This window comes from Astyanax mexicanus, chromosome 23 (genome assembly GCF_023375975.1).
Source record: "Astyanax mexicanus isolate ESR-SI-001 chromosome 23, AstMex3_surface, whole genome shotgun sequence".
NCBI lineage: Eukaryota > Metazoa > Chordata > Actinopteri > Characiformes > Acestrorhamphidae > Astyanax > Astyanax mexicanus.
The window spans coordinates 6,606,039-6,621,909 of record NC_064430.1 but is presented as its reverse complement, the minus strand read 5'-3'; the positions used below and the strand labels follow the sequence as shown (position 1 = coordinate 6,621,909).

At 39.6% G+C, this 15,871-nt stretch overlaps 1 protein-coding gene across 4 annotated transcripts in view; it reads left to right on the top strand.

Annotated features, from left to right (window-relative positions):
* Positions 1 to 15,022, top strand: part of kcnc1a (potassium voltage-gated channel, Shaw-related subfamily, member 1a) — an 81,962-nt gene extending 66,940 nt beyond the window's left edge. Inside the window, exon 4 of one of the 4 annotated variants that reach the window (XM_022667114.2) lies at positions 8,806 to 15,022. In XM_022667114.2, coding sequence (XP_022522835.1) covers positions 8,806 to 8,915 — 110 coding nt within the window. In that variant the 3' untranslated portion in view covers positions 8,916 to 15,022. Of the gene's footprint in view, positions 1 to 1,357; positions 4,368 to 5,326; positions 8,125 to 8,805 lie in introns of those variants that run through there. The other 3 variants (XM_022667112.2, XM_022667116.2, XM_022667109.2) reach the window with 3 other exon arrangements.
* Positions 15,023 to 15,871: the final 849 nt, after the last annotated feature.

The following is a 15,871-nucleotide window of genomic DNA, read 5'->3' as shown; positions in this document are numbered from 1 at the left end:
CACTTCTCAATGATATTCTTCTACCTTCATAAAACTAAAAGCACCAAACACCAAACAGAAACACCAAACAGAAACCCTAGACCTAAACCTCAACCTAGTCCCAAGCAGAGCCCACCCAGAGAGACAGTGATCTATCTATCTATCTATCTACCTATCTATCTGAGGAGGTAAAAGGCCAAACCAGCCCACACGATTACTACTGCTAATTCTATTAGCAGTTTAGTAAGACTTTCTCACACAGAAAAATGTAGCATCCAGCTAACAGGATCTTAGCACTTCATAAAATATGTCCACTGTGCCCATCCAGAGAGACAGTGATCTATCTATCTATCTATCTATCTATCTGAAGAGGTAAAAGGCCAAACACGTCCACAAGACTACTACTGCTAATGCTGTTAGAATTTTAGCAAGGCTTTCTCCCACAGAAAAAGACAAATGAAGCATCCAGCTAACAGGATCTTAGCACTTCATAAAACATGCTTAACACCCAACGGATACCTATAAAACATGTAGTATCTAGGCCTGGTCCCAAGTAGAGCCCATCCAGAGAGACAATGATCTATCTATCTATTTATCTATCTATCTGAAGAGGTTAAAGGCCAAACACGTCCACAAAACTTCTTCCGCTAATGCTGTTAGCATTTCAGCAAGACTTTTTCTCTCATTGAAAAATGTAGCATCCAGCTAACAGGATTTTAGCGCTTCATAAAACATGTTTAACACCCAACAGAAACCTATAAAACAGTATCTAGGCCTGGTCCCAAGTAGAGCCCATCCAGAGAGACGGTGAATGCTGTTAGCATTTTAGCAAGGTTTTCTCCCACAGAAAAATACAAATGTAGCATCCAGCTAACAGGATCTCAGCGCTTCATAATTTCACCAGCATTAATCTTACTTGATCCCCGCCATCTTCCAAACATCCCTGTTTAAGTAACAACAGGCAACCTTTTTTCAGTTCCTACATTTAGTTTCCATCGATTCCATTAGCTACTAATGGATAAGAGACACCACCCTGCACTTTCCAAGCGCTACGTTACGCTACGCTAGCTACATTCCTCCAACCCACTCCTCTTTTTTCTGAACATACAATGAGTTTTTTTTTTCTCTCTTAACGCCACGTTGTATTATGTTCAAGCTACCACTGACACATACAGCTGCCTCCTGGGGGCCAACCTTAATCTTCCCTTTTTTTCTGTTTTTTCTTCGTCGTTTGTTTTTGTTGTCGTTTTTTTATTCGTTATACCTCCTCCACTTGCCCGTCCGTATGTCCGTATGTGTGTGTCTCTTCCTCCCTCCATCTCTCCACCTCCCCCTCCTCCTCCCACCATCCTCTGGGGGTGCCTGGTTTGGGCCGTAGCCGGAACGTTCTCAGGGAGGTCAGGGGGGGAGTCGGCTGGTCCCACGCTCGGCTACCCGCTGCTGCAGCTAGGCTGGACACACAGCCAGGAGGATGGCCATGCCAGAGCAACCACCTGATTGGTTTCCAGCCCTGCTTTAAGCCCCACTAAGCAAAGCTAGGCACGAGCCTTTTAGGAGAGTATTAAGAAATAGGAGACCCTTCGCCGCCCTGAAGCTTGAGAGATCCACCGTCTGCAGCATTTACGAAAAAAATCCCACTATTTCTTACAGGCAGTGTAAGACGTCACAAAATTAAACATTCATTCACGCAGCCACAGCCATTCAAATAAAAAAAAAAAAAAAAAAAAAAAAAAACAAGATAACGACCCTCAATGACTCTTGAGGTGGACACAAGTAACAAGGCGTAAACATAGCTTACATAGCATAGCGTACATATGTAGCGTACATACGTAGTGTAGGTTCAGTCCATCAGTTCTTCAGTTCACATCCAAGTACTTGCTAATGACCCTTATACCCAGACCAGAGATGGCCATATGTCCTTTGTGTTCCATTTTTCCCAAGCCTGGGGTACACTACACGACTTTTGAAGCTTTGAAGTTGTAGCAGATAATAAACTTTTTTAATAGACTCGATATCTCAATATCTCACACTTCCTCTCCTGAATTTTCCAGATTTGTGTTAGTAAAAAAAAAAAAGTCCACCGCACACTAAACTAAACAACTAGGGAGCATTCACTGGAGCATTCACTATAAAACTGCAATCTTCTGCTAAACAGAATGGAACGTGTCCCAAAGCACACTTAGATACAGTAGGACATATTGAGTAAACATGGAAGAATATCTGCTATCGTTGTTTGCACCACTATTTGTGCTGACCGAAAGCGAAAGAAAATGAGAAAACAGTGGAAAAAAAACAGGGTCAGCATAAAGTCTAGTGGATAGCTAAGCAGTCTGTGGAGGCTACACTACATACAAGGCAATTGTTAGCTTCTTATCATTTTTCGTTCCACCTTAAATGGTGCTGTGCTAGAGCACTAGCATAAATACTAATAATAAAGCACACAGCAAAAAAAAAAAAAAAACATTGGCAATAACTAGATAAACTTGAGATAAAATTGAGATGTATATGATTTTATTAAGCAAAGAGATTCTGCCAATAGGGGTAAAAACTAAATCAAGCAAAAATCAGCCACATTGTTGTGCTTAATAGCATCAGAGTAACTTGTCTGGTGACTTTTATGCTTATGTTGGATTAAATCCTAAGAATTTTTCTACCATATTTTTTGGCACTATAAGGTGCACTGGATTATAAGGTGCACTATCAATAAACGTCTATTTTCTGGTCTATTCAGGTCTCGGCACTGGGTGGTGACCTGGAAAGCTAAACTAAGCTAAGCTAAGTTAAGTAAACAAAACTGTAACTCTTAAAGAGACATTTTCTTTCGTCAGACGAGTGCTGTATGTTAATCTACACAGATTTCTCTCCTGAAAACTGTTTATTTGGGTGAGTAAAGCACTTCCGTTTATTTACAGTAAGCTTAGATTTCCAATATTTTAAAGAGCTAGCGTTTAGAGTGTTTTGCAGCTGGGGTTAGCAGCAGGCTACAGTCCAATATACTCACCCCTGAATGGCGAAAGAGCTAACGCTTAGCACGGTTAGGGGTTAGTGGTTAATGCTAATACAGCTTCAGTCATGGTGCTGAAGAACTAAACTGTAACTCCTGTATAACGCTGTACTTCAGCGGAGTGGCTTTACTAGTCCTTACAACCTAACTGGTAGAATCCATACATAAGGTGCACTGGATTATAAAGCGCTCTGATGATTTTTGGGAAAATTAAAGGATTGTAAGTGCGCCTTATAGTGTGAAATATGCGGAAAGACTGATTAAGATAATTATTTCTAAAATATGCAAAATAATCGTACACTTACAATAATCATTTTACTTTTTTCAAGTTTTTTTTTTTTTTAGCAGTGTATAAGGTGGAATGTAAAATTAAATAAGAAGCTACCTAATAAGAAGCCAACTTCAACTTTTTAAACTTTTCGCAGATCAGTAAACATTACATTATAGATTATAGATTACGTTCAGACATGTTTGAAATGCTCCGACTGGTCTGAACCATGGCTGGGAGGCCAAAAATCGAAGTGTGTGCCCCTTAAACACTACTCTATTCTCTCTCCAACTGCAGACTCAGGCTGCCAAAAAATCTGCAGACTACAGCCAACCGGCTCACGCTCAGCCAGGCCGAGAATCAGGGCTAAAATCAGGTCAAAAATCCTGTAGTGTAACCCCCGGCTTCAGCAGAATCAACGTCCCAGACCCTAGGCCTATTAATGTGTTGACCATAGCTTCATCAACAGCCAAGCAATAGCACTGTCTCTCTGTGTCACATGATGTCTTAGCTCTGTGTGAGCATGCTCTGTTTAATTACACATCTGAGCTGTCAGAAGCAGCACAAGAACAGTCTACATCCACAAACAGCAGCACACAGCGCACCTACACACATGCTATGTTGTATTTCTGTGTATGCAGTGTGTATGTGTTGTTTTGATGTTTGTGATTGTGAGAGCTTTGTGTGTGTGTGTATGTGAATGTATATACATATGTAGCCTATATGTGTGAGTGTGAGTATATACTATACAGTAAGTGCGAGTGTCTGTGGGAGTGTGTGAGTGAGTAGTCGCTATGGTTGTGAGGTGAATTCTGTACTTTTCCGTGTTGCTCTATGTGATGCATGCTTTGGACGAGTCTCTGAGCCTTCCAGCATGTTCTGTCCTGCTCCTGTGGCTGGTATTGGATAAGTGAGAGAGGTCAAGACCCAAGAAATAGAGGAGGAACCCTTAATTTAGAGCCTTAGTTAGATCCAAAGTAATCAATCCAGTGGTTGAAACCTCTTCCGAGTTGTGCACCTGTGAAAACTGAAAGTTTAAATACATGTGAGGACACAAACCTCCATGTCCAAAACTTCCAGAGGACCTACACTGACATGCCAACAGTCATGTTATTATTAATAGTATATACCGCTCTGGAAAAAAAGACCACTTAAAAATGATGGAATATAATCGAGAAGAAGATGGATGATGGCATAAAGTTATCCAAAAGCTGTGTGTAAGACTGGTGGAGGAGAACATGATGCCAAGATGCATAAAAACTGTGATTAAAAAACATTGGGCTATTCCACCAAATATTGATTTCTGAACTCTTAAAACATTATGAATATAAACATGTTTTATTTGCATTATTTGTGGTCTGAAAGCTCTGAATCTCTAATGTTATTTCAGCCATTTCTCATTTTCTGCAAATAAATGCTCTAAATGACAATATTTTATTTGGAATTTGGAAGAAATGTTGTCTGTAGTTTACATAATAAATATTTTACTACATTTATAGAAGGTTTTCAAAAGCACCTTGGGGTGAAGATCATCTTAACTGGAAGAGAAAGTGCATCTTCAGAACATTTGTAATCCAAGATGCTTTTAGAAAGCCCAGCTCTGGACTGAGCAAGTGCATTTAGCTGTCTACAGCCTTGATTGACAAGTTGAAACAAACATGATGACTTTAGATGAAACACATGCCAGATGGAGACCATGTAACAGGCAAGAATTCAACAGGCTAAAACAGCTCAAAGTTTTGGAGGGACACTGGTGCAACTGTAATTACCACTGGGCACAAGCAGCTATTTTTCTGGACAGTTTCTGTCCACCAACAGTTGTAGCACGGTAGAACTTGAGCACATAGATCAGCGAACAACCTTTCCCTTTATCCAATACCAGCCCAAACCAGCCTGTCCTCTGTGCATGTCTGTGCTCCCTTTAACCGCATGAAGACCTGACAGCCTTTAAAATGACCCATAGTGGCTTACATCTACTTGTCAGAAAGATGGAAAACCATTCAGAAAGTCTTGAAAACGTGAAAGCTCCGTATCTCAGACTGCCATTTGCCCGTCTCTCTCCACCCCAAACCAAGGTTACCAAAAGTCCCGGAGCATGGGCACCATAGTGGCGTCGGTGTCCTCTGGGTCCCGCGGCTGCCCTGCTCTCCTGCAGCGCTCCCATTCGCCTATTCCTACCATCCTCTAGGGAATGAGTTCTTGAGTGGTAGGGAGCACTTTTCCCTGGGTCAGTGCCACTACTAGAACTTGACCAATCCTTCGTCCTATCCCCTCTCCTCTCCTGTCCTGCAATGTCGGTCTGCTCTGTCCTTCTTTCTGGAGTCCCCAGCTTCTCCCCCTCGTTGTCTCCCCGATGGCTCTACGCCAATGCAGTTTGTCTTGTCTCTTTGCCTTCAAGCTTATGCAGAGCCATTACTTAAAAAACAAACAAACAAAAAAACATCATATGAATGTTCAGATGTTCTCAGGGAAAGTGTGTAGGGCAGGCTACTTTATTGTACTGTATATAATTCATTGCACATCATCACTTATAAGTTAGAAATAACTTATATCTATATCTGAGATGAAATACATGCCTGATGTTACATTAAAAAAAATGGTTCAGATCAAATAGTCCTTATCAAATAGTCGTTTTATTTGCACTGTGGCCCTCTCTCTCTCTTTCTCTCTCTCTCTCTCTCTCTCTCTCTCTCTATTTCTCTATCTCTCGTTCACCAGCAAACACACCTGCACATCCATGCAATCCTACACGCACTCAGCTAGCAGAACCTCCACGATAAATCTTTTGAATGTAGTCAGTCAGTGGCAATCTGTAGCCTTCTTCGATCCAAGCCAAGATGAAAGTCCGAGATGTTTTCCTAGACACTCTGCGCCTCTTCTTTCGTTTTTTTTGGCTCTCTTCTATCTCTCAACTCGACCCAACCTACTTCGGCCATCCTACTCTGCTGTGACCTCCCCTTGCCTTTCCCAATCCTTTTTCTTCGTTACCTGCGAAATGGGCAATCAAATCTGTCCCATCCGAAGGTACCTGGTAGCAAAGCCCCTCCAAAAACTTCTCCTGCATGCCAGAGCCTTCTGCTCTTATCTCTCTCTCTCTCTGCTGTCCCCAGCTACTGTCTCTCTCTATCTCCTCTCCTTCTTTCTGTATGTCCCTGTCCATCGCTCCTCCTCTCTGCACCCTGTATATTTTTGTGATCTGGATTGTGAAAGAAACCGATGCTGTTCTGTTTGCCATAAAAACCACGTCCGTGAGAAGTCTCTTCACACTGTTTTGCCTCCACCTCCTCCTCCTGATCATTGTCTCTAAGCTGAGTTGAATGACCAAGGCACCAGTGGCCGGATGACCCTCAGCAACTCCCACCTCCCCTGTATTCTCTACCGCAGATCCCTGCAAAGAGGAGACTGTCCTAGTTAAGTTTATGCAGTCAGAAGTTCTCCGTGTGACCTGAGAGGACCACAGCAACTTTGAGAGGGGGGAACTGATCCCAGAGTTTACCCCTCTCCAGCGTTTCTTGACTCCACAGTGGCCTGAGAGCTTTGAGGTCGCTTCCCTGAAAGGGGAGACAGACAAATAGAAAGAAAGAGAGAGATATACAAGGAAAAAGAGAGAGGAAACAGAGAGAGACAAAACAGGAGGATGCCGGTAGTGGAAAAGACATTTTCCTTCACATCGGTGAAGAACGACAGTTTTTTTCTTCTGTTCGATGACTCCTCCAAGGCACCACCGAAGGATCTCGTAGACAAGGACTGTTGCTTTATTTTTAAAGGACTAAAGGTGTGGACAGTATACAAACACCGAAAGCATCGTACAATCTGATCAACTCTGATGCTGATGGCTTGAAAAAAAAAAGGTGGAACAAGCTCAATAATCAACGATTCATTATAGCCACTAACAATACTAACAATATTACCTACACTGTCCTTGGCGACAAGTGTAGAAGACTCTTAACAGTACATTTTAGCATGAGTTGCATGGTGGTATATAAAAAAAGAAGAAGAAGAAGCAGCAGAAAAAAAAATTAAAAGCTTACCGCTGTTATGAATATCTGTATGAAAAAAAAAAGATCTATTTTCTTTCAAAAGTTCTTCACTTTTGCATACATTTCATGTAGCCATGATTACAAGATGTTCAAAGACAAACAGTGTACTTTTCCTTAGCAGCAAGTTCATCACGTTTTTCTTCCAAAACTTTCTTCATTTGTGCTACTAACCACATGTGAACCAGCTCTGGTCATATTGACCTCACGAAATTTCCGAACAAGAGACAAGCGACTGCTGAGGAAATATCAGAACATATGTAAGCAAGCTTTCTATGTGGTAAAATTTGAACTAACTTATTTTATTTTTTTTCTTTTCATCTTGTTTCTGTTTGGCATGCTTGTGATACTGGATCCTTATTGAGCGAAAAAACAAATCAGAGCAAATTTAGTTGATATTTTTCTGTTTTATGCTGTAATTATTGGTGAATATAGACCCCGTGGAGAGCTATAGTGAGCAAATGTTTATTTCACATATTAAGTACATACTTTTGACAGTGTTATTTTGTAAAGAAAAATAAAGACAAAAACGACTAAAAAAGACTAAAAATGGCATCACGTTTAAAGGAAAAGGAGTCAGGATGTGTTTTGCACATCTTTTCTCCCGTATCCTTTTTTTCTCTTTTAGGTACAAAAACGACACAAAATAACTTACAAAAAAAAAGAAAAGAAAAAGACAAATGTATATTTATGACTTTAAGAGCACTGTATGCAATTTAGAACTTCGGGGGGAAATCAGATGCATGCACAATGTTATGCAAGTCAACACAAGTCAATAGAAATCAAGAGAAAAATGATTACGACTCTAGCATGAAATAAATTTTGTATGAAACCTGCTGGTCGAGTTTGGTTCTTCATTGAATGCGATTGAAAAAATGGATGGAAATGAACGAATGAAGCGAATGAATGTTGTTTGGTCGCATCTTTTCTCTGTTTCTCTCCTGCTTGTGCACTCTCGAACAACACTCTCTTTGGCCTGGTGTTCTGAGGGCAAAAAGAGGTCGACGAGAAGGTCATGGAAAGGAGTGAAAAGAAGAAAACGAGAAAGAGTGCCCCCCGGTGGTTGGGGGCGGCATGCCTGATGACTGCCGACTGCACTTGACGTGAAAACGATACCAAATGCATGAAAATCAACTAAAAACCATTAACCATTAACATGATTTTGCATTTTGCGAGGGGAACTGCAGGTGAACACGCATGGTTTGAACGTGACACGGCTTTTTTTTTTTAACCTGGTGATGATGAGACACGATGACACGATGCCATGGCGACGACCTACACATCGTACACATCAGCATGGTACAGGGGGGCACATGGTAAAAGTGTATGCTTTACCATGTCGAGGAATTAATGAAGCACATCGGCTTGATCCTGTTGATTCATCTTTCCTGCTGCCTCCTCCCCTTTTTTTCCTGTACTTCAAGCACCATCCTCCACTCTCCGCTCACCTGTCCACTGTTCCATCTGCCTGTGGGTAATAACCGTTGTGTTGTCTCTTTTCTTTCCCCTGTCTGTAGAGGCTCAGCGGCACGGCCGGAGCAAGGAGCCTGCAGACTCTGTGTGTGTCATGAACCGTGGTGTTCCAACCACTCTGTGCATGGCTCACAAGGCTCCTCCCCCTACCTGATAACCGTGTCTCTTTATTGTATGTAGATGAGAGGCTAAATGGGGAGGCTTAACGAGGGAGGACAGCCCTCCTTGCCCCACTCATAGACCCTAGTAAGACCTAGGAAGACAAAAAAAACGCTGCCCCTGTTGTGTTTGTCGTCCGTGTATCTTATTGTCGACTGTTCTACTTGTGACGTGATGTGAGAGTAAGGATGTCCGGGGGGTGTGTATTCGACTGCATGCGTCGTCTTTACATTCACGTGAATATCTGTGTTGTGAACAAGCTTTTTTTTTTTTCCTGTGTGTGTGTTTTTTCTTGTGGTTTCCATTGGAATTTTAAAGCAATGTTCATTCAGTTTTCTTTTTCTTCCCTGTATTTGTTAATCACAACTTCAATTCAGCCATTCAACCATGAAGCTGCCTTTATTTTTAATTAATGTTTAATGTTTAATGTTTTCCCTTCGGTTGTACTATTACTATTATAATAATTATTATTATTGTTATTATTATTATTGTTAGATTGTCACACATGAGTTGCCTTGCTTTGCAGTTTGCACCTTCTTCCTCCTTCTTCCAGCTGTTATGTTCCTTTGAGTCTGGAAACGACTGTTGGAAAAATTCACATTTTCCTCAAGCAAGTAGTGATGGAGTTTGGGAAAGATGTTTTTGGAGTTTTGGAGTTTTACATGCCATAGAAGATTATGCTAACCTAATGCTTTTTACGCATAACTGCATTAGTAAATCTAAAGACACCAATGTAGAGAGATAATCGGTTGTGTATTTGATTGCAAAATGCTCTATGTCTGTTTTAGGGGTGTAACGGTACATGTATTTACTCCCAAGCTGCCAATGGTAGAGATGTCACAGTTTGGTGCATGCAGTTTTATGAAGATACATCATTTTATAAGGACAAGTTGTATCTTAAATCTAAAAAGTTTTGTTGCACTTCAGTCTCCAACGCTCTTGTTAAAAAAGAGTTGCATGGGAAGCACAGTGAAGCACATAAGCAATGAAAGAAGAAGGCACATGCCATAGCTTACCTTCACAAATGAGTGCAAAACGAGTTCAATAACTTCTACCGAACAGGTATCTATTGTTATATTGAATGTATTTTGCACCATAGACCTATAAATAATCAGCTAAATAGCTAGCCTAGCTAGTTGCTAGGAATGGCCATGAGTAAAATTTACCGTTACTCATTGTAAAAGATGAAGAAATCGCTGAACATGTAACGTATTTCTAGTTAAATTGTAGCTCTCCCCCTCCCCCTCACGCTTCTCAGGCAGCAGCAGCCTGTCACTTACACTGACACAGAGACAGCGCTGTGTATCTACTTCTTTTGTCAAGAATCAAAACATTTAAACATGACGTATTTGATTTAATTGCCTTAAGGAACATTGCACATCCTGCGATGCTTCAACAATATATCGTGCCGCCATAATATATAGTGTCTCATTTTCTGTTTCTGACGTATATATTTTATAATAATCAAAAACAACACATCTGCTACTCAATTGTAACTGATTGCAGTTTATGTTAGCATGTGTAGCATGACTGCGTTAGCTAGCACAGTCCAGATCACTTTAGCTAACCTTGCTAAGTAAGCTAGCTATCTCAGTACCCTCTGCCTTGTTATCTCAGCTGCTTCAGATTTTTTCAATTAATAAAAAAAAATGCCCGTCCCTAGTGAGCTAATCTAGTGGTTGTGAAAAATTACTCGGCTAAAGTGACTAGCCTGTTTGGGGGAAAAGCAGCCAGCGTCTGTTTTTCAATCTTTCTGAGCTCGAAAGAAAAACTCACTGCCAATATTTCTAATTTTTATCCCATTTCCTCCCTTATTTACAAGGCCAACTACCCAACACACTTATTAGGACTCCCCCTATCACTAGTGATGCCTCAACACCAGGAGGTTGAAGAGTAGCACATGCTTCCTCCGATACATGTGAAGTCAGATTCCGCCTCTTTTTCGACTGCTGCTGATGCAGCATTGCTGAGTAGCATCACAGCGCTCTCAGAGTAAAAAGCACAGCGACTCGGTTCTGACACATCAGCTCACAGACGCAGCCTTGTGCTGATCGACATCACCCTAGGATTGATGAGGGGAAAAAGTGCCATCTACTGTACCCACCCAGAGAGAGCAAGGCCAATTGTGCTCGCTCTGGGCTCCGGTAACCGACGGCAAGCTGCATAAACAGGATTCGAACCGGTGATCTCCTGAAATACTGATTATTTTTAAAGTGGAATTAGTGTTGAATTCTTGTTGGGGAATAAGCAAAGGGCGGAAGGCAGAAGGCTACACCCACACAGATTTCAGTGACGTGCTGCACAGTTCTAGTTTGAACTTAGTTAATATCTTACTAGCATGTTTATTTAATATCTGAAGAAACGTCCTGATCATATTATCATTTACTACTGCACATATAATCCTTAATGGTCATTTAATAGAGACCAAGACTCTATTGGAAATAACTGCCCAATGGTGTTGCAAATATGGCCGCCAATTAAACAGACTTTTTAAAAATATAAATAGTAAGTTTTGGTTTAGCTGAAGATCAGATGTTTAAACATATATTTACAAAAATAGAGATTATTCTGCCTTTTCCCTGTTTTTTTTACCAAACTTGTACCATACCATGATGTCTAAACCATGACTTTATAATGCACCGCTACACCCCTAATATACTTTATTCTTGCATGTGATTAGTACTACTTTTTAAATACTACAGAAAAAAAGATTCTTGAAATTTTACTGGTCAACTTTTGAGACGAATATGCAATCTCTTATCTATAATCTTCAGAACATGGTTTGTAGAAAGCTACACTGCCACTGCTTTCAAAACACGACTTTGTATTTATTAACTGAGATAACTGATTTTCAGCAACAGATTGAACTGCCATTCAGAGAGTAACCGGGATTGTGTGTGAGAAAAATGGAAATAATGCAATTTATGTTCCTTGGGAAATGACTAGTCACTGTCTGGATTCATTTCTGAACAATTCTCTGTTTGAAATAGAAATACTAAATGTCTGTGGGATGTATAGTGTTTTTTTAATGGTATCGGTTATCTTAAAAAAAAAAAACCCACTGAAGTAGTTCTTGCATTTCTCTTGCAGAACAGCAATATAGTATATGTGTACAATATATAGTCGTAGACTAACGATAGACTGCCATGCACTGCATAAACACAAGCTAGCCTACTCATTTCTTGAGCATATTAATTCAAGATCAGTATTCGTTGCTACTATCTTGAGCACTATCGATTGTTAATTATGCAAATAATTATGCATACATTTAATTATGCATACAATGCAAACACATTTAGGGTGAATTAGCCTAATGTGGGACAGCCAGCAGTTTTCTGACTTGGATTAAAATTGTTTTATATTAATTTCCACTGAAATTTGAATATTTATATGCTAATCTATTAAAACAATATTCTGTAGCCTATATTAACATGTCTGCATTGCAAAAAAAAAGCACTGGTTAAAACCATTATATAACTTTAACAGTGATGCAACCACCCCCAAGTATTAAATATAAATTCGCCGTAACCTGCTGTCCCATGACTTTTGGCACGTCATTGTAGAATTGTACTACATTAGGCAAACCAACCATACTGTTCTATTATTCGAAGCATATTTCATTAATACATTTGATTGAATAAAGCAAATAATTTTATTTCTTCTCCTTCCTGTTTGAAGATTGATCCATCCTTAAATTTTAAATTGGACATTTGAGAAGTGATATGATTTTGATCACATGCTATAGTTTTCTTGTCCCACATTAAGAGAATTCACCCTACTTACAAAAAAGAAGATAAAACTAGATGTTTTATACGATATTTATGCTTTTATGTGCCTATGAGTTGCTGTATTCTCTCCTTCTGTTAGGAACAGTATCGGGAATCCATTCAGTGGATTGAGATAAGATTAAAAAACAAAAAAATCTATTTATTATATTATAACTGGAAGAGCATGATTTGCCTATCCTTACACATTAAACGATCAGCATACCTCAGCTCAACACCTCATAATGAATTTCATGTATTAAAAAAAGATGCCTCATGCAATCAGCACGACACGTCACTTTTCTCACACAGGTTTTATTATTGTTATTTTTTTAGTTAAATAACGCTTGAAAGCCTCAGTCAGAGATCACAGTTTAATGCTGAAAATCTCAACATTCGGTGATGTTGAAATCCACGAGCATGTCTCTGTGAAGACGTCAGTGTACGTATAGACCCTTTCACACAGAGTATGTTTTTTTTTGTACAGCGAAATATATACACTATACACAACTATATTTACTTTTATATTTACTAGTTATTCAGCAACCTCACTTACGCTTACCTAATATGATTTTTATGATAATATGATAATGTGATTTTTTTAGTTTACACTTTGTGTTATTTTGGCTAATCTGCTGTTAAACGACATCTTATTGTTAGGTCTGCACAAAAATGCTTTTTTAACCCCACACCCACTGGTTTTAGTCCCGTTACCACCCACTCTCGCCAAAAAATTGCTTGTTTTAATCTCGTTACCACCCGCTCCCGCCAATAATCGGTTGTTTTAGTTCCCTTACCACCCATTTCCACCAAAAATCACTTGTTTTAGTCCCGTTACCACCCGCTCCCGACAAAAATAATTTGTTTTAGTCCCGTTAGCACCTGCTCCCGCCAAATATTGCTTGTTTTAGTCCCGTTACCACCCATTTCCACCAAAAATCACTTGTTTTAGTCCCGTTACCTCCCGCTCTTGCCAAAAATCTTTTGTTTTAGTCCCGTTACCACCCGCTCCTCCCAAAAATCACTTGTTTTAGTCCAGTTACCACCCACTCCCGTCAAAAATCACTTGTTTTAGTCCCATTACCACCCGCTCCCGCCAAAAATCACTTGTTTTAGTCCTGTTACCACTCGCTCCCGCTAAAAATTGCTTGTTTTAGTCCCGTTATTACCCGCTCCCACCAAAAATCGCTTGTTTTTGTCCTGTTACCACTCATTTCCACCAAAAACCACCTGGTACCACCTGGTCTCACCAGAAATTGCTTGTTTTAGTCCCATTATCACCCGCTTTTGCCAAAAAATGTTTGTTTTAGTCCCGTTACCACCCACTCTCGCCAAAAATCGCTTGTTTTAGTCCCTTTACCACCCACTCTAAACACACCATTACTAAAGTGTTTTCTCTCAGTGTTTATAAAGTGTAACTTGCACTTTTTGGATGTAAAAAAAATCAGACTTGGTGTGAAATATGCCATTAATATACGCATTTTAGTTTCCAAAACTTTGCGTGCATTTTTTTTTTTGTACAAAAATTCTGACTTTATGTGTAATACGCCAAAATAAGCATGGTAATAATTCTTTGGTCTGTACAAATCAGACTCTGTGTGAAAGGCGACAATAATATATACAGATTGAGCATAACATTATGACCACTTACTTGTTTCTACACCCATGCTGCCCACAGCATGCCAGGATAGTGGTTCATTCTCAGTTCAGCAGTGACTCTGAGGTGTTTAAGAACTCCAGCAGCACTGCTGCACTATATGATGCTAACTAATGCTGATCAGTGCTAATAATCACTGCAGTGCTGAGAATAATGATCCACCACCCAAATAATAATAATAATAATAATAATAATAATAATAATAATAATAATAATAATAATGGCTGTATCTTTGTGGTGGTTTTCTCTCCTGTGGGGTTCTGAGTATTGAAGAACAGAGGGGAAAGGAGGATAATAATGAAGGATACAGAGACACAGACACAAAACTACAGTCTTATTGTAGTCTTATGTGATTATTATACAACTATAAAAAGAGTCCTATATGATCAGTGAAGCATATGAGTGTAGAAACAAAGTGATAATGTTGTGCTTGATCGGCGTAGGCCTTTAATTTTGTATTTTTGCTGCTGGTTTGACGGTTCTTGGCTGAGGCTTTCAAAGTGTCTTATAAAGTAAAGATGGAGCAATAGGAGAATCCTGCAGCTGCAGCAGAGCTTCTAAAGGCCACCTCTCAAATGAGCTCAGTTCACTGCGGACCTTTTTAGTATTTTTGTCACGACATGATTATTTCAATAAAGAGAAATTACGGTTTCAAAAAATTAATAAACATTTCAGTCATTCTGTGGTGTGTAAGTGTTGTTTATTAACTGTTATCTTGTTGTTCATCTAACTGTTTTTTTATTTTATGGGTGGCTTTGGCCTGTTTACGCAAACATACAAACAAACAAACATACAAACAAAGAAACAAACAAACAAAAAATTATTTTTGTTTTTGAAACACTTTATATATATATATGTGTGTATTTTGTTTTTTTGGTCTTTGCTTTATATTTACTGCAAGTCACTCGTCACTTTTATTCACCTTGTTTTTTTTCAGATGTATGTGTGTGTGTGTGTGTTTGTGTGTGTGTTTGTGTGTGTGTGTGAGAGAGAGAGAGAGAGAGAGAGAGAGAGTGTGTGCATGCTCTTTATTCCTTGTTCTATTGCTGAGCTTTGATCTGTTCAGACGCTATGGCAACCCAGTTACCTAATATGGTTGCCATAGCAACACAAGCGTGTGATCTGCTCTCAAGGGCGCCCATTTCTCCCATGCCTCTCTTTCTCTTTCACACACACACACACACACACACGTGCACACACACACACACTGTTTCTTGTTTTACTCTGAGAAAAAAAAAGTAAACTAAACACTACACTAATCGATGAGTCCTGACGTGACACGTCTTTTTCCGTACTACGGTTCCCTATTTTTTTCCGTAAGTTTTTTTTTTTTTACAAATACTAACATTTTTTTCCCTACAATTGTTGTCAAAAACGTGCTTATTACATGAGAGTGTGCAGTAAAGAGTCTACAATATACACACATGCTCTCGTACCTCAGACAGTACACAGCAGGATTAGCCAGCAGACTTTGTCTGAGGGAGGGATCTGTATCTACTATCTGTGGCAAATCAGCAGATTATGGAGATG